The 23,393-nt window shown below is 46.7% G+C and overlaps 3 protein-coding genes and 1 long non-coding RNA gene across 19 annotated transcripts in view; 1 reads left to right on the plus strand and 3 right to left on the minus strand.

The window, feature by feature from the left end:
* Window positions 1-6,001: 6,001 nt before the first annotated feature.
* TMEM25 (transmembrane protein 25) lies at window positions 6,002-10,318 on the minus strand. Of its 10 annotated transcripts, none has more exons than XM_058545098.1 (9): window positions 10,079-10,313; window positions 9,474-9,645; window positions 8,886-9,197; window positions 8,160-8,450; window positions 7,827-7,958; window positions 7,501-7,531; window positions 7,245-7,272; window positions 7,018-7,104; window positions 6,002-6,868 (listed from the first exon to the last, which is right to left on the minus strand). In XM_058545098.1, exons 1-9 carry the CDS (start codon window positions 10,256-10,258, stop codon window positions 6,845-6,847), a joined length of 1,257 nt encoding a protein of 418 aa, XP_058401081.1. In that variant the 5' UTR covers window positions 10,259-10,313; the 3' UTR covers window positions 6,002-6,844. The 10 variants fall into 10 exon arrangements, with proteins under 10 accessions (XP_058401081.1, XP_058401079.1, XP_058401078.1 ...); XM_058545096.1 differs by having other exon boundaries at window positions 7,245-7,345; window positions 10,079-10,248; XM_058545095.1 differs by having other exon boundaries at window positions 7,018-7,272; window positions 10,079-10,316.
* On the plus strand, window positions 10,261-15,455 carry LOC131408401 (uncharacterized). The gene is made up of 4 exons (XR_009220763.1): window positions 10,261-10,350; window positions 14,354-14,460; window positions 14,791-14,858; window positions 15,404-15,455. It is a non-coding gene; the product is annotated as an uncharacterized LOC131408401 (long non-coding RNA).
* Window positions 10,329-14,565, minus strand: TTC36 (tetratricopeptide repeat domain 36). Its single transcript, XM_058545104.1, has 3 exons — window positions 14,317-14,565; window positions 12,808-12,996; window positions 10,329-10,671 (listed from the first exon to the last, which is right to left on the minus strand). The coding sequence occupies exons 1-3, from the start codon at window positions 14,432-14,434 to the stop codon at window positions 10,367-10,369; spliced, it is 612 nt and encodes a 203-aa protein (XP_058401087.1). The 5' UTR covers window positions 14,435-14,565; the 3' UTR covers window positions 10,329-10,366.
* Window positions 15,130-23,393, minus strand: part of KMT2A (lysine methyltransferase 2A) — an 81,741-nt gene continuing 73,477 nt past the window's right edge. For 4 of the 7 annotated variants that reach the window (XM_058545091.1, XM_058545090.1, XM_058545089.1 and 1 more), the window contains 5 exons: window positions 22,550-22,728; window positions 22,285-22,388; window positions 21,776-21,859; window positions 21,240-21,369; window positions 15,130-20,064 (listed from right to left, as the gene is read on the minus strand). In XM_058545091.1, coding sequence (XP_058401074.1) covers window positions 19,789-20,064; window positions 21,240-21,369; window positions 21,776-21,859; window positions 22,285-22,388; window positions 22,550-22,728 — 773 coding nt within the window. In that variant the 3' untranslated portion in view covers window positions 15,130-19,788. Of the gene's footprint in view, window positions 20,065-21,239; window positions 21,370-21,775; window positions 21,860-22,284; window positions 22,393-22,549; window positions 22,729-23,393 lie in introns of all 7 variants that reach the window. The other 3 variants (XM_058545092.1, XM_058545087.1, XM_058545086.1) reach the window with 1 other exon arrangement.

Below are 23,393 nucleotides of genomic sequence, written 5' to 3' on the forward strand. Positions count from 1 at the left end.
AACTGACAGAACAAAGGAAATCAGAGAAACAAAGTAGACAAGATAAAAAAAATTTTTTAACTATAATATTCATAAAGCAGTAGTTCTCAAACTTGGTTGCACATTAGAATCAACTGGAGATCTTTTAAAGAAAAGTTTCCTCTCCCAGACAATACACCAGACTAATTAAATCACAACCTCTGGAGGTAGCATACAGGACCCATATTTTTTTAAGCTCCTCAGATTATTTCAATATGCAGATAAGTTTGAGAACAACTTTCACAGAGAGATGAGAAAATTCCATATCCATGAAATAAGAATAGGAGACTTACTAAAACATAAAATTTAAAACATTATCATAGAAAACTTGCAACTCCCTCCCCCAAGAATGTCTGTGAAAGTAGCAAAATTTGAGAAACACTGTCCTAAATGATTTTTTCTCCTTTTTTCCGCTACTCTCTGAAAACTTAAAAATCTCTTACTGTGAAGTCTGTGTTAGCATTGCAAGATTAATTTCCTTCTGCCGTCTCTAGTGTGAATGTTAATTTCTTTTCTAATAAAGAAGTATCCAAAGATGACACAGTGATCTTGGTCGAATTCTTTTCTACATTCTCAAGTCCTTGAGGAATGGTATTAATGCAAAATACACCAATTTAAAGCTTTATTTATGTTTGTCCCCTGCCATTATAAAGGCACATGCTATTGTCCCTCATTGAGTACAGATGGTTGATGTGGTTTTTCAATTTCATATTGAAATGACAAATAATTTTCTTTTTTTTTTATTTTTTTATTTATTTATTTTTTTCCCCCAAAGCCCCAGTGGATAGTTGTATGTCATAGATGCACATCCTTCTAGTTGCTGTACATGGGACGCGGCCACAGCATGGCCAGAGAAGCAGTGCGTCGGTGCGTGCCTGGGATCCGAACCCGGGCCACCAGCAGCGGAGTGCGAGCACTTAACCGCTAAGCCACGGGGCCGGCCCGAAATGACAAATAATTTGAATATAATATGTCAACATTAGCCTATTGAATAATGTTTAGGGTTTAAAAATAGTCTTTTTCATTTCACGTTCCGTTTTCCATTTCTCACTTAATAACCTTGTACTTTTGGCTTCCTCTTCCTTCCTTTATGAGCCCTATCACTCCCTTCAACCAGATTGCTGTGGATGATTGTGTGGGTTACACACTGCACAACGCTATGAATGCCACCCATTGGAGGTGGTGCAGTGTGCAACCCGCACGTCCCTGATCCACTCCAGTTCGCTTGCCTGCACTTTCTTTCATGCTTCTCTGCCCTTGCTCATTGCATTGCCCCCTCCTGAGATGCCCTTTCTTAGCCTTTGTTTTACTTTCCTACTCCTCCTTCAAGGCCTGACTTACAGACTGTCTTCCCCTGTACCTACCCTCTCCACTCACTGCCTTTTGACTAAAAAAAGCCATTTCTCCCTCTTTTGTAATCCTAAAGCCCTCTGCATAGAGGTACTTGACAACTCTAATCAGCTTGTATGGTCATCAATCATCTATACTGGGCTTTTGCCAGATTCAGAAATACTCAAAGGCAAGAGCCTCCACTTAAACATCTTTGTATGCCCAGTGTCTAGCACAGAAGTTCTATTTTATCAAAGTAATCCATGCATGTGGTTTAAATAGCCAAACAATACTAAAAGTCTTTCCTACTCCACCCCTCCCCAAACCCCAGGACTGGCCACACACATAGTTTCATGGGCATTTAAGCCTATTTAGAAATATTGTAAAATGTATTAGACATACAGAAGAGTATATAGAATGCATAGTTCTATTTAAATTAACACCCATGTTTCTGCCTCCTGGGAGGAAAAAAAAAGAATAGGAGATTTACGAAAAGAACATGCAATACAGCAAGAAGATATAATGATTATAAACATTTACACACCTAATAACAGACCCTCAGAATATATAAAGCAAATGTTGACAGAATTTAAGGGAGAAACAGTTCTACAATAAAAGCTGGACACATCAATACCCCACTATAAATAATGAATAGAACAACCAGACAGAAGATAAGTGAGGAAATAGAGGACTTGAACAGCACAATAAACCAACTAGATCTAACAGACATAAACAGAACACTCTACCCAATCACAACAGCATGCATATTCTTCTCAAGTGCACATGGGGCATTCTCCAGGATAGAACATATATTAGGTCACAAATGAAGTCTCAATAGATTTAAGAAGAAAGATCTCAAGTAAACAATCTAACTTTACAACCTTGATAAACTTGAAAAAGAAGAACAAGCTAAACCCAAAGCTAGCCAAAGGAAGGAAATGATAAAGATTAGAGCAGAGATAAATGAAATAGAGAATAGAAAAACAAGAGAGAAAATCAACAAAACCAAAAGTTGGGTCTTTGAAAAGATTAACAAAATTGAAAAGCATTTAGCCAAATTGTCTAAGAAAAAAAGAGAAAATTAAAACGACGAAAATCAGAAATGAAAGTGAGGACATCACTACCAACTCTACAGAAATAAAAAGGATGAGAGAGTACTAGGAACGATTGTATGCCAACAAATTAGATAACCTAGATGAAATGGGCAAATTCCTAGAAACACAAAACCTACCAAGACTGAAGAAGTAGAAAATTTGAAAGACCTATAACTAGTAAAGAGATTGAATCAGTAATTAAAATTAAAAAATAAAAAATTATATTTTACATAACATGAAATTTACCATTTTTAAGTGTACAATTCAGTGGCATTAAGCATATTCATTGTTATGCAACCATCACCATTATCCAGCTTCAGAACTTTTTCATCATCCCAAATTGAAACTGTGTACTCATTAAAAAATAACTCTTGTCCTCACCTCTCCTAGTAACTTCCATTTTCTGTCTGTATGATTTTTCCTATTCTAGGTACCACATAAGTGGAATCATAAAAAATTTGTCCTTTTGTATCTGGTTTATTTCACTTAGCATAATGCTGTCAAGGTTCATCCATGTTGTAGCATGTGTCAGAATTTCCTTCCTTTTTAAAAGGCTGAATAATATTCCACTGCATATATAGACCACATTTTCTTTATCCATTTACCTGTTAATGGGCATTTGGGTTGTTTGTACCTTTTGGCTATTGCAAATAATGCTGCTCTTAATATTGATGTACAAATAACCGTTTGAGTCCCTGCTTTCAATTCTTTGGGGAATAAACCTAGAAGTGGAATTGCTGGATCACATGGTCATTCTATGTTTAACTTTTTGAGGAACTGCCAACTGTCTTCCACAGTGGCTGCACCATTTTACATTCCCAGCAGCAATGCACAAAGTTGAACATCAGTTTTTACAAGTCCTTATTAAACAGTCTATTGTGTCTGGAGGAATTCAGTAAAGCATAGTCTAGGTGGAAAAATGCAACCTGAGTTGTGCCTACCCAAATGTTGGACTGCTGTACATTCAAGCTCGAAGGAACAAGCCACCTGCCTCCAATCTTCATTGGAGGGTAAAGATTAAAGATTAGGTGACTGAAGTGTGTTAAAAATTGATGTTCTTTCCCAGAAAAGAGAACTGTCATGTCAGGGGCATTAGCAATGCTTGAAAATTCCATGATCCTTAGAAAGACCAAAAAGATTTCAGACCTATTAGAGAAGGAACTAGATCAGGGATCCCCTCCCAATATTTTATTATGAAAATTGTCAAATAAAATAATTTTGGAAGAATTGTACAGTGAACCCTATATACCCATCAGCTAAATCCTACAATTAACATTTTGTTAAATTTGCTTTCTCGTATATCCATTCCTCTACCCATTCATCAATCCATCTTGTTTTTTGATACATCTCAAAGTAAGTTGCAGACATCAACGTACTTCATCCCTAAACACTTTAGCATGCATATAATTAACTGCAGTTCAACATTTATTTATGCTTCTTTTGTCAGGTGAAACTTATATACAGTGAAATGTACAAATCAAATTACCATTTATGATTTTTTAAACTAGAGCTTTATTGAGATATAATTCATATAAAGTTTACCCTTGTAAAGTGTGCAATTCAATGGATTTTGTCTATTCATAAAGTTGTGCATTGATTACCACTAATTCCAGAACACTTTTTAAACGCAAAAAGAAATCCCATATTCATTATTCGTCATTCCCCACTCTTCCCTCCCCCCGGTCCCCGGCAACCACTAACCTACAATCTCTGTAGATTTGCCAATTCTGGACATTTCATATAAATGGAGTCATGTATGTGGTCTTTTGGATTTAGCTTCTTTCATTTAGCATGTTTTCAAGGTTCATCCATGTTCTAATTTGATGGGCTTTGATTTGCATAATGAGCAGGGGTTTCTTCATCTGCACTTTCTCACAAGTTTTTAACTTTCATCACATGCTCCAAGGGGTCTGTGACTCAACAAGGGAACAAGGAGTCTCTGATCTAAGGGATGTGTATGGAGAATTGGCACACTAGTTTGAAAGTCCACCCCTCAGCAAACACCTGCAAGAATGGGATACTTCCCAAGAAGAGCAAACCTTTCTGCTAAAGTAAGACCTTGAGTGCAGCTGAGAGGAGCGCAGCGCTTGTAGCCTTGCCAAGGAACCATCAGGAAGGGGCTCCAGGAGCTCTGAAAGGGCACAGTGGACGAGCCATCAGAACTGACGGCGAGGCACCCAGGCTCCTAAAGTCCTGCAGCCATGGAAGAGCTTACGTGCGAAATCAGCAGAGGCCAGAACTAAGCTCCTCCCAGGAGACGGGGCAGCCTTAGCCACGCCCATGGAGGAAAAGACTGAACGAGGTGAGGAAAGGATGTGGCTGAAAACCCAGCTCTATGCAAGCCAAGCCCATCTGTTGCTAGAAAAAGGTGGAATATAAATCTGCCCTTAAGAAACTTAGCCCATTTCTTTTTCTCCCTCATGATCCCCCAGAAAATTTTTTTGGAAAATCACAGCGTAGCCTGAGCCTTCTGTACCCCGACTCAGGGCAAGGGGCCCAGCGTGGCTTAGCCAATCTTGAGAGGGGGAGAGTCTCCCAAGTGGTATAGACCAAGTGAGACTCAGACGCTGGGTACAGCTATGCTCCCTCCTCCAGCACTCCTGAAATAGGAAGTGTCATCCCCGCCACTGGGAACAGTGTAATAAAGAAATATTATTTATTTTTAAAAATAAAAGATCTGAAGCAAATAAGGTAAAATGTTAAGATTCAAAAGACTTGAGTGGTGGGCATGCAGGTGTTTGCTATACTTGCTCTACTGTGTGATTTAAAGATTTCATTTAAAAACCATATTCAGGGGCCAGCCTGGTGGCACAAGAGGTTAAGTGTGCGCGCTCCGCTGCGGCGGCCTGGGGTTCACAGGTTCGGATCCCAGGCGCACACTTACACACTGCTCGTCAAGCCATGCTGCGACGGCATCCCATATAAAGTGGGGGAAGATAGGCACGGATGTTAGCCCAGGGCCAGTCTTCATCAACAACCAAAAAAAAAAAAAAAAAGAGGAAGGATTGGCAGATGTTAGCTCAGGGCTGATCTTCCTCACCAAAAAAAAAAATATTTGAAGAAGTGAAGCAGACATGTAACATTCACTGTCAAGTTTATTGAATTGATTGTGTGCTCAGCACTGTCCTAGGCAGAAACATGATAAAAATTACAAAACAAGATATCAACAAGGGAAAAATATACTCTGCACTATATTAATTTGCCATCATTTCCACGTTGTTTTTCAAAGAGTTCTTAGGTTGTTTGGGGGTATGTGGTCTCCCTCTTTCTCCATGTCCCCCTAAAGCTTCTGGCATTGATGAATTATGTGCCACTATGACCGTGCCCTAAAGAACAGAGGGTAGGACACGCAGAGCGGCTTTCTGCTGATGGGCAGTCAGGGGATGGTTAGGGGTGGGGTCCCATCGTGGGGGAGACATATTGAGAGGGAAACTGTCAACTCCGAGGGCTCAGGGCACTCACAGTGAATCAGAGGAAGGCCAGACTTGGGGAAGCCACACAGCGGGCCCTGAGGCCCTCACTCACCCCCTCCCCAGGGGATGTGCTTAAAGTGCTAACACTGTAAGAAAATAGCCACATGCTGTCCTGGATGCCACTGGACTTCTCACCTCCCTCTTTTCTTCCTGACTTGTGCTAACACCAGGCGCTGGCAACTCCAGGGGCCAGGCCAGTGGGGAAGTCTAGTGCCAGGTGAAGAAGTGGAGACGGTCCAGTGTGTAACCTATGATGCCCAAGAGGAGGTGGGGCAGAGGGGACAGAGAAGGGCAGAGAGGTATGCAGCAAAAGGGACTAGTTTGTGCTTGGCCAATGCCCCTGAGCCAGGGGTTGGTTCCTATGCAAAGGGCAGTTTGGTTCTATACAGCCAGCAGGGTCCTAAATTTTCCCTGAAGGAACAAAGCAGCATAGCATGGGAAGGAAATCCAAGACGTGCAGGGCCCTCTGTCCCCCAACCAGGCATGCCCCCATGCCCGCTGTACACGGTGCAAAGGATACTGGTGTGGGGCACAGAGTGGGTCCAAGCCAACAGGGCCATGCCACACTTAGATGCTGGATGACCTCTGGACAAAGAGCTCCATCTGTCTGGACACAGGCATGACATGCAAGCCCCCAACCTGAGAACAAGGGGCTTAGAGCCAGCTGGCAGCCTTGCCAAGGATACCTGTCCCCCTGAGGGTCAGATCCCAGTGAAACGCAGCATGTGGATGACACAGAGGGCACTCCAGCCAGGAGGGCAGGTAAAAGTGGCAGTGGCATGACCTCTTCACGTTGACAACGTGGCCAGACAGAGGATGTCTTGGAGGAGAAGGAGGAGAGGCCCAGGGGCCAAGAGAGTACCCTCATCTCGCCCTCAGCTCAGAGCCAGATCTCATCACTGCTCACACTGGACACTCGATAGATGTAGCTCAGCATTGGGAGACGGATGAAACCTGCAGGGTCAAAGATGCCCAAGAGTCTCGGTAACCTTCATTCCTTGGAAGTTGGGAGACCTTTCTCCGCCCCAGGGAATCAGAGGCCTTTTGCATAAGCAAAAGGCTGGGGAGCAGAGGAGGAGGGCAGCAGGCCCCTTTCCCAGTACCTCGGCTGGTGAGGAGGCCACCAGGCTCTGGGTCCAAAAGCTCTGGTCGGCTGTTGTTCTGAGCCATCTGGCCGTCTGCTGGTTTTCCTGTTGGGTGACAAAGTGCATGGTGCCCAGGACAAGGAGTATGACTGATGGGGCCCAGCCCCTCCTAAGTACCAGGGTCTCTCTTTTTTCAGAAGCACCTCTGAAGATAATGCAGAAACAAACAGAGGATCTGGATGTACCTCTGGTGTCTGGAGTGAGGTCGTTGAGCTGCAGGTTGGAGGGGAGGGACATGTTCTCCCGTGGTAGGCGCACATTGTTGAGTTTCAGGTTGTTGGAGTCACTACAGGGCAGAAAAAGCCTGGGATACACCCTGGCTCCAGCAGGCACAGATTCCTGCTTTGCGGCCCGTTCCAGAACAACCAGAAACCCCAGGTTTCCAACTGTCTCCATGCTCATATCAGTTCAGCCCATCCACCCAGCCCCAGGAAGAGTTACCTAGAGATCAGAGATGGGCGCCGGGAAGGGCCTGAGGAGAAAGAAACCACGTCACCGGTTTCAATGTACCACCCACTCTGGGCTCTGCCCCTGTGCCCTTTCAGACCCAGGACTCTCAGGCCAGGGGTCTCTCAAAAGCCCAGCCCTGGCTCTGGGACCAGGCCCTGTGCCCTGGGATGCATGTGGTCTTACCCATGGCCATTCCTGGGAAGACCTGTTCCGTCACTTGTCAGAGACCACTTGTTCTGCCCAGCTCCACTCACAGCCTTTGCTGCTCACCCCAACCTCATCTCCCTCACCCTCAGCCCTCCACCGTTTTGGCCTACCTTTGGTCTTCTTCTCTTTCCTGCAGACCAGGCAAGCCACCAAGGTGCTGAATCCCACCAGGGTGCCCAGGGCAAGCCCTCCAGCCACAACGATGCCCAGCAGTGGCACTTCCACCCGGGTGGCCAGGAGCCCTGTAGGTTGTCCTCTGGTTAGGTTCCAAGTGGGCAGGGCCCCCAACTCGGAGATGCCACAGGTAGGACTCTGTCGTCCTTGCCCAGGTGGCTGGGTCAGCTCATTAACAAGACTCACTCAAGGGCACCAAGTCTCCCATTTCTGTACAGAGATCCCATACCCACCTCAGGCTTTGCTGGGCCATTGCTGCCAGTGCTCACCTGGGCCCGGAAGTGAGGCACTGGTGACACCCACGTCGTTGGTGGCTACCACAGAGAGGTTGTGCGCCAGGCTGTGGAGCTGCAGCTGCACAGTGTGGTTGGTAAGCCAGGGGTAGTTCTGGGCATCCAACACCAGGAAGTCGGAGGTGTTGACAGTCACTGGCCCATCCTGGTCGATCCAGGTCACATTGGCAGGTGGGTTGGCACGCACCAGGGCAAAAAGGACAACCAGGAGGCCCGAGCCCTGAGCTTCCTGGTACTTGGCCCCGACCTGGGCAATCTCCGGCTTAACTGGTGCAAAGCAGAGACCAATGTGCTCTCACCACAGCCCCTCAACTCCTTGCCCTTTCTTCCCAAACCCAGAAGGGAGCCAGGGGCCTGGACCTCTCCTTGAGGGGGCACTGGGAAGCAGGATGGCTGGGTCTGCCAGGGAGCCAGCATTTCGTCATGATTAAGAGTATAAACACTAGGGCCAAAATAACCCGATTTGAATCCTGGCTCTGCTACTTACCAGCTGTATGACCTCGGGCAGTTTGCTTAACCACTCTGTACCTAAGTTTTCTCGTTTGTAAAATGCAGATAACAATACTAATTACCTCATAGGGTTATTGTGAGGATAAAGTGAGTTAATATTTGCAAAGTGCTTAAGTGTTTGTTAAATGTCCTATGGGACCACCTGCCTGGTGGCCCCCGGGGCCTCTCCCTGTCCACCTGAGGGGCACTCACATTGCACATTGAGGATGACGGAGGCGTTGGCTGACCGGCCCCTGCCCGGGTCCTGCAGGGAGCAGTTGAGCTCATGCTGGGCCCGCTGGGCAGTGACAGTGAAGGTGCTGGTGCCTCCAGAGAAGGCCTCCCCGTCCACGCTGAGCAGTCTGGAGGTGCTGGACTCCTGCAGCTGTCCATCCAGGTACCAGGCCAATCGGGGGGTACCAGGCCCTCCCGCCACCTGGCAGGTGAAGGCGTGGCGTTCATTCTCCCGCAGTGCCCGCTCGGCCCAGGTCTGACCATCAATTTGTGGCTCCAACTCCCCCCAACCTGGAACACAGCAGGAGGTTCTCTGGACGGCTGGGGATGGGTTAGTACTGTTCTCTGACCAGGAAGGGGTCCAGTTACAGAGGGGCAGCAGGCCAAGAGACAGAGCACCTGAGTTCTCTCACCAGGGACTGGCAAGACCTTGGGTAGGTGGGTGAGGGGAACCCAGGTCTGGTGCCTGGGGCCTGAAGTGGGTACCCAAACCGAAGGTGCAAGCAAGGAGCGGAAAGGGGGAACTTGACCCGGAAATGCTTGGCCAAGGGATGAACAGGGGGGTACCTGAGCTCAGAAGGGCTGGCAGGAGCAGCAGTGTGTGCGGGAGGGTAGCTGGGCCTGGAGGCAGCACCATGGTGGCCCTGGCCTGGGCCCCAGGCTGCGGAGAGAAGGGGGCGGGCGTCGATGTTAGCCAGGTGACAACAGGCAAGCTTAGTAATTCCTCCAGGAATTTACTCTGCAGAAACAAAAATGAACTTTGCACGGAAACACAAATGTAGACTGACCCACAGTGGTGAAGGCAAGGACGCAAACAGCCAAGCCCACCCAACACGTACCTGTACACCCTGCGGGCGCGGAACTGAGCGCCGACTCCAGGGGACAAACAGGTACACACCCTCACATACAAAAAAAACGAGCAATCGTGCAGCATGCAGCAGGCGCGCGCGCGCGCGTACACACACACACACACACACACACTGGGTACACATGCCCCTCCTCCAAAGGGTCGGTCCTTCTCCCGACTCCGTCTCTCTCCTTCCCCATTCCCCCTGCCATCTCGCGCCCTAAACCCCCTTTCCCATCCTTCTGGTTGTTCAGGCGGAGATGGAGCCGAAAGGCGGGGGTCGCGAAGCATCCCGGCCCCGGCCCCGCCTTCCCGGGCGTCTCACCTGGCTCCCTCCCCGAGCGCCGCCGGAGCAACTGCTCAGGTCTGACGAGCACCGCAGTCCGCCGCAGGGGCCGGGGCTGCGCCAGTCAGGGCCAATCAATGCCCGACCACGGCCGGCGGGCCCCTCCCCCCGGGCAGGTGGGCGGCAGCTCCTCTCCCAGGCCTCCCCCACCCCCGCCATCCCGGCGCGCGCAGCCGGCCTCCCACGCAGGGGACGCCGGAGTGCCCTCCGCTTGCGGGGACGGCGCTGGACGCAGACACAGGCGGGACTCGGTACGAGCTGGCAGCTTTATTGGTTGGCGGCCCCCCCCTCCCGTCGCCCGCGGGCCGGCTCGGCGCCGGGTGCGGGCCCGCGCAGCTGCGCCATCATGTCGGCCAGCATGCGGTTGCACAGTGCGGCGTAGGGGTTGAGCAGCACCAGCTGGCGCCGCGCGAAGGGGCTGCCCAGCCGCGCCGCCCGCTCGAAGTCCCTGCGGGCGTCGTCGTCGCGGCCCTGCAGTCGCGCCAAGAGCCCGCGCTGCACGAAGCCCTGGCGGGCGGCGCGGCCCCGGCCTCGGCTCAGCTCCAGGGCGCGCTCCAGGTCCTCCAGGGCGCCTGTGGGATGGGCGGGCCGGGGTCAGAGCTTCGGCAGGCACTCATCCGGGGTCAGAATTGGGGCCCTGGGGCTCAGTCATATACACCCCGCCTGCACTTGATCCTAGAGGTAGGTATTGTTAGTCCCATCACATAGATGAAGACTAGAAGAGTGGGCAAGACTTGCCCTGGGCTACACAGCCAGTTTAGTGGCAGAGCCAGGTTTCACCTTGTCCCTATTATTTTCCACCATCTAATACACCAAAACCGGAAGGTTGCTAGGAGGATTTCCAAGGTCACTATGTTCATGAATTTGGCCCGTTGCCCGGCATATAGCAGGCAGTTTATTCCACACATACGTTATTAAGCATCCGCCATGCAGCAGGTGATTATGAATCCTAGACTCAAAAAAAATTATAATGAACTGACAACCATTTCTTACCAATACGATAAAATCCGTTTCTCTTTCTTTTCCTTTTGAAGGCTTTTCTCTCCTCGTTTCCATTGTGTGCTTTAAAATAGCTTCTCTCTCACCTGTTTTCTTGACTGCCTGTGTTTCCTCATTCTTTATCTCCATGATAATTATTTTGTATCTGATTTTCTTTGGAGGAGGTCTTGGAGCTAGAGACCATTTGGAGCCATTTTTATTTTTATCATCCTCGTAAAGTATTTGGATTTCATCAGAACTCTGAACTCAGGCTCAGGCAGCCAGCTGGCATCTACTGTAGGGTGCACCGAGCTGCATTTCTTCTGGGCTCTGCTTCGGTTTGCTCGTATTCTCTAAAGAGCTGTCAGGGTGCTTGGGGAGATCCAGCATCATCCTAGAGAAAGGCTGATCCTCCCTGTCCTGTCTCTCTGTGTTTTGGTCCCTGGAACCCAGCAGGGGCTATGCTCCCCATCCCACCCAGACGGGTGAGAAGCCCTCTGATCATAGCATTTCTTGGTTTCCTTTGGAGGAGCTGGTCTGGAGGAATGGAAAGCCTCATCCAGGCAGAATCACTTTTGATCTGGGGTTTTGGTCTGCAGGCTGTCGCCAGCGACCTCTACGGCCCTACCTGGCCAGAGCCAGGTGGCAGATGAGCCTGGAAAAGGGGCTCTTGGGGCTCTACAGTGTTCCTAGAATGGAGTCCAAACTCCTGGGTCTGGCATTCCTGGCCCAGGGAGCACCTCCACCACTATGAGTGGTAACAGTGTAGTAGTTCCCAGCTAGGTTTCTGTGGTTACACCTTCACATCAGCCTGCTCTTTGGTCCCCAGCATGATCTTCTCTGTCCCATTGTCCCCACTCCAGCCAGAGTAACCTGCATGCAGCAGGTTTGATCCAGTCACTCCTCAGTTAAAACCCTTTAGTGATTCCCCACGTTTACAAGACACAGTCCCATCTCAGCCTAACGTTCCCAGTTCTTCACCATTTGGCCCCTATTTGCCATCCTTCCACCACTCCTTGCTCCAGCCAGCCTGGAGATCTGAAGTTCCCTGTACCTGTTCGTGCCTTCTGGACCTCTACAGGCTGTGCCTTCTCCCTCTGACTCCCTTCCATCCAGCTAACTCCTCATCCTTCAAAACGCACCCCTCAGGAACAGATCCCAGGCTGAGCCCTCTCAAACTCCTTATGCTGGTATCATAATTATGTGTCTGTCCTACGCCCTCAACTGTGAGCTTTTTGTGAAGGAGTATCATGTGGGGATTAAGAGCACACACTCTGGAGCCCTGCCAACTGGTCAGATCCCAACCCCCATCTTCAGTTTCCTCATCTGTAAGTGGAGACAACAATGGTACATACCTGGTAGGGTCGTTGCAAGGATTAAATGAGTTACTACATCTTACACGTAAAGTGCTTAGTGCCGGCACATACTAATTTAGTAATTGCTATAAGTATATCTTTTATCCTTTGTCCTCAACATCTAGCCCACTGCTACAATAGTAGGTTCTCAGTAAATGTTTAAGTAAATAAATGGAATGCATTCTCTTCTGACTTTCACCGTAGCCCCAAGAGGTTAGCAGGGCCCATCATATATGTCTTATAGGTCAGAACATAGGTTCCAGAGGGGTTTAGTGAGTCCCCCCCGGCCCCATGCCCCAGCCCCATGGCCACTTTGTCTCTCGTCTGTGCACTCCAGGGCCCCTTCTGCAGAGGCTCCAGGGCGTCTCCTCTCACCTGCCACATCTCCCTGGAGTCGCAGGGCTTGGGCTCGGTTGTTGTAGGCTGAGGCCCTCTCAGGCAGCAGGTTGATGGCTTGGCCAAACCTCTCCAGGGCTGTGCTGAGGTCGCCAGCCTCTGCTGCCATCACCCCCTGCAGCTCCAGGGCCTTGGACTGCTCCAGCTGTGCTCGAGGGAAAACTCCGTCTGTGCCAGGGAGGAAGCCAGGAAGGGACAGGTGTGCAGTTGGGAGCAAGAAGCAAAAGCCACCTCAGGCTTTGGAAACCTGGGACTTGAGCCAGAGCTGATGAGGCTGGAGTGTGAGTCACAGCAGGAGTCTGATGCAGTGTTTGGGGCAGGGAGAGCTGAGGTCACCAAGGCTGAGAGCTAACACTGCCTAAGTTCCAAAGGGACCTGGGAAAGGTCCTTGGTTGGCTCCCCATTGCCAAGAGAATGAAGCCCAAACCCCTCAGCCTGTAGCTAAGTGACTTGCTCAGGTCACACAGCCCATAAATTGCACAGCTTAGATTTGAACCCAGATCTTTCTGGCTCCTTAGTCTGCCCCATTTTATTCTACTACACTGCCTCCCACATGAAGGCCACCATGAAGTATCCAGGTCATGAAAATCACTTCCAGGGTCCCGCCGGGTGGCACAAGTGGTTAAGTGCACATGCTCCGCTGCGGTGGCCCAGGGTTCGCCAGTTCAGATCCCGGGTGCACACTGACGCACCGCTTGGCAAGCCATGCTGTGGTGGCATCCCATATAAAGTGGAGGAAGATGGGCACAGATGTTAGCCCAGGGCCAGTCTTCCTCAGCAAAAAAACAAAAAAAAAAAAAGAGGATTGGCAGATGTTAGCACAGGGCTGATCTTCCTCACAAAAAAAAAAAAAAGAAAAAGAAATCACTTCCGATACATCCCTCAGCTTTTTAGCGTGAAGTTTCAGTAAGGCTTAGGCTTCACTCCTTTAGAAGCAAAGGGCATCAAAAACTTCTGATGGGGACACGAGTCCCCATTAGGGACCGATGGAAAAGCCAATGAATGCACTCACTCTGTGGAAGAATTAGCTCAGTGCTTGGCTTGTAACGGTGTGTGACACTGAATGCTTGCTTAGGTTCTGCATGTTTAAGTTGGAATCATTCAGCTGAGCCACCCCCTGCCCTGTTTCTGTCTTCCATTCTGTGTAGGGTGATATACTCTGTTATGACAAAGATGTGAGAGTTTAACATCCCCCCTTCCCAAACAGTTAAGCTTGGATCATGGGGTGAATTAAGTGGTGAGGTAAGTTCAGAGGTGTGAGGGCTGAAGGATTAAGACAAACCCTGGCTTTCTCCTCTTGGCGGTGGCCGTTGCCAAACCCCCATCAGTGCACTAAGGATCAGCCGGCCTCTCTGATTCCAATCTCAATCATCATCCAAGGGTCGTGGAACAAGGGGCCTTGTAAGACCACCTCCCTTTGCCACCCCAGGGAGGCCAGCAGACCAGCCAGCCAACGTGGAGAACTATACTCCAAGGTCAAATACTCACCTTCATCTGCTTCTTCCTTCTGTGCTTCCTCTCCTAGGTCTAACCCAACAACGTCTCCAAATGGGGTGTCAGGGTTGAATATGGCCTGCAACACTGCCTGATCATTTGGAGTCCCCATGGTGCTCAACTCCAAAATCCGAAAAGGTGACTCAGGATCAGAGGGAGGAAGGAGGGGTGGGGGCTGGGCCTCACAGCCAGCAGATCTAGAGGGAGGCGGTTCTGTTTGAGGACCATCCCCCCTGAGGAGGAGTGTCTTCCATTCTTTGGCTGTAGTGTAAACTCAACCCCCTTTGGCCTGGGGTTAGGGACCTTGGCTTGGCAGAACCTTTATAAATATTTCTCAACTGCCTCCCCACCCCCACCTCAGTCCTAGGAGAAACAGAGTAAATAAATCCAATTTCAGCCTTAAGGTGGAGTGGAGCAAGAGAGGGTCCAGGTTCTCCCTGAAATGCTTTCATTTTATTATATTCATAGATTGGGAGAAAATCCTTCAAAGCCACTGCTTGACCGCCCATGGATAAAGGAGGAGGGATACATAGGAGGTAAAAGAACTATTCCTTTATCCTCTTGACTTCTTCCTCATATCCAGAATTACTTTTGTCCTGAACATACACCACTGATGAGTAAGGCATCAAGCCTATCGGTGATAAGAGAGCCAGTGTGGCGTGGCGCCTGAAGGCAGGTAGTGAGGAATGATTTACTGATTTCACCTTAAAAGAAGGGACTGTGGAAGGTACTTTGTAATCAGGTCACAGGCCACTCCAGTCCCCCATTTCTCCACCCCAGCCAAAGCCAAAAGAGAGCTCAACCATGTGCAGCAATAAACTTGACATGTTTATTAATTAAACTATCACTTAAATAAAAAAAAGTGCATAGAAAATAAACATGTTTAAAAACTCCTTTTTTTTTTTACAACTATGTACACTTTTTACTTTTACATTCAGTCTTTCGTAGAGAGCTTTCAGCATTATTATTTTTTGAACTATTAAAGTATTTTCCTTCATCCCTGTCACAGGGAGTTAACACTGATGGACTTTAGACACATTTTTTCCTTTTTTTTTTTTTTTTTCTCTTTTTCTCTAACCAGAAGCTTGGAAGAACACAAGGAAAAAAAACCCAAAAGATCTGTTATACATGATAAAGTTGTCAAGAAATGTCTTATTTCTAGAAAAGAAGCTTGTCATCTGTTGAGCTTTTGAAACAATTATTCAACTACCTGTATTTACTAAAGAGATTGTTAAAAGTTCAATAAAAGAAACACCACAAGTCTATTTTCTTGGTTGAAAGACAGAACTAGAGTACCTCGGAACAAGATACCAGGAAAGCACAGAACACAATATTCCCCTAAATGCAGGTGGTAACCCCAACATTCATAACCAAAAATAGAGAAACAAGGAGTACAGGTACTGACTGGCAACATTCATGGGCAGAAAAAATCCAGGTGACACCGTTTCTGCATCTCCCTCTGATCCTAAGGAGGGACTGTCTTACCATCCCTTTATGGTTTGGGTTCCCCCCATTTCAGGGGATCAGAGGAGTGCCAGACTGACATTTTCCTGCCACTACTAGCAACTGTAACACAATCCTTATCTATAGTGTTAAGAGAATTAAAAGCCATGGACTGAACTAGGCTTTGTTACATGGTGCATTACTATATTAGTTCCTATATATATCATATTTATACTTATTTGAAAACCAAAACAAAAAAGTTGCAAGTTTTCAGAGTGTGAGACTTGACTGGTATTCATGATTCGGCACAAAACCATCTGCTCAATAACCTTGTATTGCTTGAAAATGAAGGAAATGAAACACAAAATTACACCCAGCCCTTTGCAATGACCCGCTTTTCCTTTTAAAAAAACAAAAAACCCAAAAAACCAAAACTTGATTTCTATTTAAAAAAATCTCAAATCAAACTTAGAAGTTAACATCTGACAAGGTTTTGACCTTTAGTATTTTCAGATATTTGATTGAACGTCAGTCCTTTAGAAAGATACATTCATTAAAAGATTTTTTTTTTTTTTTTTTTTTTTGTATTTTTTTTAAATCAAGGGAGCTGCATGGTGCTCACTGCATTGGCCGGGAGGCTTCACAGAGGCAAGCGGGGTGGTGGACTGGATCCCGGCAAAGGAGTCTCGTTGAAAACATAAATAGCTGCCAGAGCTTCCCCCTTAATTCTTGTTATTGGTCTAAAAACAGGAGGGGCTGTGCTGGAGGTGGTGGACGGTAACAGAGGGAGCCAAGAGACCAAGTGCCGGCCAAAGGGTCAGCGCCATGCAGCTATTCTGGTTACACAGTTGTCACTGGCCACCAGGAAATGCAGCCACAACAGGTTCTAGCAGCAAAGCTGTAAGTGAGCTGGCTTTCTCACTGAGAACTGACCAGGTTTGCAGTTGTTACTCCTTAGGGATTGGGGATGCCCCTTGGGGGATTCTTGGGAACGACCCACCACAGTTCCTCAGTCTGCACTTTTGTGTGGAGATTCCCTTGGTCACTTTGAAAACAAACTCAGAGGTGTTTGGGAGATAGCTATGCCGTTTTTTGCCTTCTTTCCCTCTTGTAGGGAAACCTTAGCTTATTCCTCAAGTTGCTGGCAGGTATGCTGAATTTTGGCAATGGACTCAAGGTTAAGCTATAAGAGCAATTACTCATTTCTGTGGGTGACAATTAGGGAGTGGAAAGGCAAGGCAAACCATCTGCGGCTGGCAGAAGGAAAGATGTGGGTTCCTCCCCTGGCCTCAGGGTTGGGGATTGGTAGAAAGAGAATGAGGAGGGGGCTCACAGTACAGCATGGCCTAGCAGGGCAGTAACTAGGTCTATTTAGCTGAGTTTCCCCCACCCCCTGACTGGCCTTTGGGTCTTTCTCAAGGTGAATTCATGACCCATCAGTGCATTAATCATTTCAGTAACAAATGCAGCTTAAGGTTTTTTTCTTAAAAAAAAAAAAAAAAAAAAGGAACAAAAGGATTTACAAAAAAAACCTCACACAGTGCAATAATAAAGGAAACCAGACACGAGTGGAACCCCTAGGGCCACTGTATCTTGTTCATGGGCAAGAGGAAGTAGGGAGGTGAGGTCTGGGTAGAGTGCTTTTCCCCAGTCCTCTGCTGGCACTTCTCCATGATGACAAGGAAGTCGCTGCCATCCTGGCCGCAATACAGGGCTCCCTGCATGACAGTAAAACTGTTCCAGCAAAGCCACCAAAGTTCTTACGCTTATGGAAGAATAGGGAGCCCAGGATGGAAGGCACAGCAGAGCCATGAGTCCTGGGGCAGAGGGCACTGGGCTGAGTCATATTGCTTTGCTAGACTTCCATAGGAATGGGCTTCTTGTGGTGAGAAAAGGGTGCCCCACCCTCTACTGGACTACACTGCTCTGAAACCTTGTGGCTGACAGAGGCAGAGAAAAATTTGCTTCATTGTGAGTGGTCAGACTGTGCTTCAGTTTCAACGGGCTGCCCCAAAAGAGGGCACAGGGGGATCCACGGGTTCTTTGCAGGTATGAGGACTTGGTGGGCAGAGGAAAAGGGAGCGAGGTGACCTATGAGGCAGATGGTGATGGAAAATGTCAGGTTGCCATTCAACTTGGTTGCTAACTCTGAAGTAGGAAAGATGAGGGAAATGTAGCTTACCACTTCTCACCACTCTGAGCGAGTGCCAGAAAGGAGAGAGACAGCACAGGAAAGAAGAGGAAAACTGCTGTGTCAGATACTACTACAGCCTTCTGAGGAGCTTCAATATGGGAAGGAGGGGAGTGGCCCAATGGAGCTGGGTGACCTTCCTTTTCCATTTATTGTCAAAGAGCAAACCCAGGAAACGTTTATGTCAACAGGGCACAAACAAGCTACACATTAAACAACAAAAAGTACACCTTCCAGGGGGAAGTTGGGCAGGAAAAACCAGACTTTGTGTGTACAGCTGAATATTTTCTTTAACTTCATCCTATGAAAATAAAAAATTATTAAAAACCGATCTTCTTTTAAATTAGGATAATACCGCGGTTTAAAAAATAGCCTCGTCATAAGTGCTTCTCCCTATGAAGTGCTTCTCATAGAAAAATATACAAAATATATTTACATTTATAAAACCTTAAATAGTAAACTGTAAACAGAACAGAGTAAAATCCAATGACTTAATTTAACAGGTTCAGGACACTGTCTTGGGGAAAGGAAGAGAAGAAACATTTGATGCTGTTTTGACCACATCCTAAGGAGTAATCAGGGCAGTAGTGTCATTTAATTTACTTTATCAATGGATTTTGCACAGGTGGCAGAGTTCCCTCAATACTAGGTGGTCTAGTCCCCAAGTTTTGGGCCTTGAAATCTGATTAGTGTTCTGCCTTCAACTGGACACTGACCATTTAAAAATTAAGTCTTCCTATGTCTTAACAAGGGGAAAATAAAGTGAGCATGTCCTAAGAATGGGGACCAGGGGTCATCCTGGTTGTGATATTCTGGTTGTTGCATGATTCAAATCCTATTTAAATAATCTTTTTTCCTCTTGTAAAAAATCATGCTACATATATTTCTTTAAAACTCTCAGTGGAGCGCTATGAAAACTTCTCCAAATTCTGTCTGGTTATGGCCAATGGCTCCTGTCCACTTCCCCACTGGCAGTGCTTACAGGCTCAGGGAACGTTTTGTAGGCAAAGACTATGCCCAATAGGGAGTGTCCTTGAGCAGGGAGTCACTCTCCCCTACCACCCAGAAAGAATGGGAAAGCAGTGGGATGAAGAAAGGGGAAATGAAGAGAGTGGAGTGAAGAGAAGGAATGAGAGGGAAGCTGCTCCTATTGTCAAGAAAGGTAACTGGCTGAGATAAGGCTCATGGGGATAACACTCCCACTTAAAGCCCACAGGCTCAATGTTTGGTAATTAATTGGCACAACCCCAAGACAACCTTTTGACACCAAAGGTGCTAAGAATCCTGTCTCCCAACCAGAAGTGAACTCTCAAGGGGGAGGATAGTAGGGAAAACCGCCAGATCTTCTCTGTTTGTTCAACAGATGGCTACAGGCTGGGCCCGGCTGGCCAACTCTCAGGTATCCAACCAACCCTATGTTCGGGGCTTTGCCTGACCCCTCGCTTATAGTGCTTGGGCAAGGGCCAAGGCGAGGATGGCAACTTCTCTCTGAGGAGATGCTCAGGCCCAGTCTCCCAACATAACTAGCCCTCTATAGGCTCCTTCCAGGCAAGTCTGCTAGGGACCCCGTTTCCCACTTTTTAATGGCATACAATCAGAATGGCCCCAGTAGAAAGCCCATCGTGGATCTTTTCTTTGAGACCTCCTCTCTCCCTCCAGGACTATGATCACATGTATATGTGAATATGGGACATACAGGAGCTCAGCCATCATGGAGGCTCCTCAACTGTGCCCACTCAATCCTGGAACTCCGAGCTGCTGGCAAAGGCCTTCAGCATTGCTTTGGATGGCCCTGGGTCCTAGTACGCCAACACTGGGGGAGAAGAGCAGCTTTAGTTTAGGAACTTCCGGCATTTCTTGGCGCCACAGTTGCAGGGTAGCTTGTTGCTGGCATCCTCAATGGGGAACTTATAGTCGTAAGTGAGTTCTTCCCCTCGGTAGATCTTGCGCATGGCAAAGATGACAATGTGCTTCTGCCCATCAATATTGATGACCCGAGAGTAGCAGTTAGGCTCACAGGAGTGATTGATGAAGCGTGCAGCGTTTCCATGCATGGTGGCATCCACCACCTCGGAGTCGTCAATGCGGAACATGTAGCAACCAATGCCCTATACGTGAAGGAGAAAGGAGAAGAACTTGTTATTACGGCTCAGGTTTGGGGACATTCCCTAACCTTTTTCTGATGTGATACAGCTGCCAACAAACAGAGTTTCTGCTAGTAAAATCTCCAGATTTCTCCCATCTTTCAAGATACTTCCATGATGAATTCTTACATTATAGGCACTAGACCAGAGGTTTCTTAATGTCTCCACAGCAAAGAGAAACCTAAAAATTGTGTTGCTGTGTGCTTTTTTTTTTTTAATAGTCATTCTAACAGGTGTGAGATGGTAGCTCCTTGTGGCTTTTTTTTTTTTTTGTGGAAGATTGGCCCTGAGCTAACATCTGTTGCCAATCTTCCTCCTTTTTTCCTTTTTTCTCCCCAAAGCCCCAGCAGATAGTTGTATGTCATAGTTGTACATCCTTCTAGTTGCTGTATGTGGGACGCCACCTCAGCATGGCTTGATGAGCAGCGCGTAGGTCCACGCCCAGGATCCGAACCAGCGAACCCCGGGGCTGCTGAAGTGGAGGGCATGAACTTAACTGCTACGCCCCGGGGCTAGCCCTGCTGTGTGCTTTTGATCCTGGGATCCACTCAGACAAAGCTTTGAAGAGTATCTTTGTGTACTAATCTTTAGAGTGGATGCTGAACTTTTACTGGGCCCAACACAAATTTCAGAGATGTTAAAATGTAAAAAAAAAAAAAAATCTTTGATAAAATACACTATTTCTTTTTTTTTTTACATCATTTTATTGAGGTCATATTGGCTTATAACATTGTGTAAATTTCAGGTATACATTATTATATATCAGTTTCTGTAAAGACTGCATCGTGCTCACCACCAATAGTTTAGTTTCTATCTGTCAGCATATGTATGTGTCCCTTGACCCCTTTCACCCTCCCCCTTCCCCCTTCCCCTCTGGTAACCACTAATTTGTTCTCCTTATCCGTGTGTTTATCTTCCACATATGAGTGAAATCATACAGCGTTTGTCTTTCTCTGTCTGGCTGATTTCACCTAACATAATGCCCTCAAGGTCCATCCATGTTGTTGCAAACGGCACAATTTTGTCTTGTTTTTATGGCTGACACTATTTCTTTTTTGATCTAGAGATCATATTTATAGTTGATGGCTCCTTTCTACAACAAAACAAAAGAACTGGGAGAGTGAAAGTGTGAGTCTCACCTTGCTGTCATAATACTTCTCTCGCTTGTCAGTCTGGATGGAACGGATGACATTGCCAGCATACTCGATCACCATCTCACCTGCATCAATGTTTCTCTTACAAAAAAGACCCCGGCCATGAATGGGAGACCTAGCATATAAAGATGGAGAAGAGATCAGCCACAAATTTTGAAAACAAGGTAAACTGTGTGAAGACATGAATAAAATCTAGTCTGTTAGTCCCCAGGACAGATGTGGGGAAAAAAAACAAAAAAAGAATCTGGACCCACCTGATTTGAGCATATTAATTGTTCTAACAAATGGCCAAGGATTCTCCATTCTGCAGCCCACTAGAATTAGCAATATTTTAATGCTTATTGTGTTCAATTCCTTGTTGAAAACAAGGAGTTACAAGATCCTAGGACATCAGGTTCAATTAATAATATCTATTAAAACTTCACTTACTGAATGAGGGAGGTCACTCCAGCATTTGGTCTACTTCGATTTTGCAAAACTTCATTTGCTTTCTATAATTCTTTCTAGAATTTTAGCCATACCTGTAGACTCCAACTGCCTCCTTAGAAGTCTTTTTTAAGTGCCGGAAACGCATGGGCATTGGCAGATCCATACTAGTTGCCCTCCTAAGGAGACAAGGTATATTATTAATGAATTCTCTTCAGGAAATAATCAGTTTTGAGTCTTGGATTCGAAAGTTCCCAGAAAATATGAATACACTATTCTCTTTGTTCAATGCCAAGCATAGCAAGTGCCTTATACAATTAGGCCTATTTTAATATATATAGTACTTTCTGACCACGATAACTATGGTGGTACATTCAAAGCTGACAGAGTATATTATGGTTAAAGAAAATAAAATATACATCTTACAGTTATTTGAATTTCTCCTCTATAACATTTGCTCTCACTTTGCTAGCGAACTACTGTTACTTCAACAGGAAGTTATCCAGGAAATTCTGATCCAAGCAAAACTACACAGTGCCCCGAAGAGCTGGAGTAGAGGGAAGCAAGGAGTATTTCTAATGCCCCCTCTCCACTCAAGACTTACCGAGCTGACTTCAGCTGTACCTCCTCCTCTTCCTCATCATTGGGGTTGTATTCAGGAGGCTGCCGATGTTTAGAAGCCAGGAAGTTAAACATGTCAAATGCTGACTTCCTGGAGCCAAAAGATTAGAATATATTTAGAGAAATGCTTTAATCGAAGCAGTGAAGGACAGCCTTAACAGTAGAAATCTCAAAGGTATGTGGGAAAATAATTTTATCATTAGATAATAAAATCGGGACCCAAAACTGCTTACGGAAAAGAATGGAACTTGCCTAAGGTGGACTTCAGCCCTGGCTGAGCCATGAGGGTTCAGCGGGGGTTCGTTGGCCTCCTCTGGTTTGTGGAAACGGAATTTGTAATTCCTACAGTGCTTGGCACCAGAGAGCTGCTCAATCAGGAACACAACTGCATCGTGGAGAATCCCCAGCATCCTCAAACCGTTAACACCTGTAGGATCAAAGGTATCAGGGCAGTGAAGAGTGCAGCCAACAGGAAACGGCACAGTACTCAAGAAACGTCTGTGCCCGAGAATAACTCTGCCAGAGGCTGCGCAAGGGTGAGTTATATTAAAGACTGGACAGAAATTAGCATTAGATAGCCATTAAAATGAGGCAGGTACAGACCTATCCATATGGAAAGTGTTCATGACAGATTAAGAAAAAAGCAAGCCACCAAACTATTGACTATTTTCCATGTTCTGTATGGACACAGATATGCTAGATGCATTATTTCATCTCATGGTCATGATGACCACATGCAGCAGGAATTACTAGCATCATCTTAAGGTAAGTAAGCCTAGGCTCAGAGAATTTAAATACCACACCCAAGGTCACATAGCTAGTGTGACAAGATTTGAACCTTGGACTGCATAACTCCAACTAGGATCCCATTTTTGTTTATAGGTAATGGAGTACCTGGGTTCTGTAGGCTCATATTCTCACAGGTACCTCATAAAAATTTAAAAGGAATGTTAGTAAAACCCTAACACAGAACTCTCTTTTGTGTTGTTACAGTGAAAGTATGGAGTAATACCCTCGTTAGCTGCTTTGTTTTACTCAGTCTCATGCTATTAATGAGCATTTCTTATTTCTTTCTATTTTGTAAAAACAACA

This window comes from Diceros bicornis, chromosome 7 (assembly GCF_020826845.1).
Source record: "Diceros bicornis minor isolate mBicDic1 chromosome 7, mDicBic1.mat.cur, whole genome shotgun sequence".
NCBI lineage: Eukaryota > Metazoa > Chordata > Mammalia > Perissodactyla > Rhinocerotidae > Diceros > Diceros bicornis.

Bases quoted from the DNA above. Each gene is read 5' to 3' on its own strand.
- TMEM25 (XM_058545093.1), bottom strand. From the start codon at position 10,258: ATGGCGGGGGTGGGGGAGGCCTGGGAGAGGAGCTGCCGCCCACCTGCC. The intron at 7,346-7,500 runs GTAACTCTTCCT...TCTGCCCTGTAG, and splicing joins CGCCCATCTCTGATCTCTAG to TGACTCCAACAACCTGAAAC. The intron at 6,869-7,017 runs GTACTGGGAAAG...TTGACCCTGCAG, and splicing joins TGGCCTCCTCACCAGCCGAG to GTTTCATCCGTCTCCCAATG.
- TTC36 (XM_058545104.1), bottom strand. From the start codon at position 14,434: ATGGGGACTCCAAATGATCAGGCAGTGTTGCAGGCCATATTCAACCCT. The intron at 12,997-14,316 runs GTGAGTATTTGA...TCCCTGGCACAG, and splicing joins GAAGGAAGAAGCAGATGAAG to ACGGAGTTTTCCCTCGAGCA. The intron at 10,672-12,807 runs GTGAGAGGAGAC...CCCATCCCACAG, and splicing joins ACTCCAGGGAGATGTGGCAG to GCGCCCTGGAGGACCTGGAG.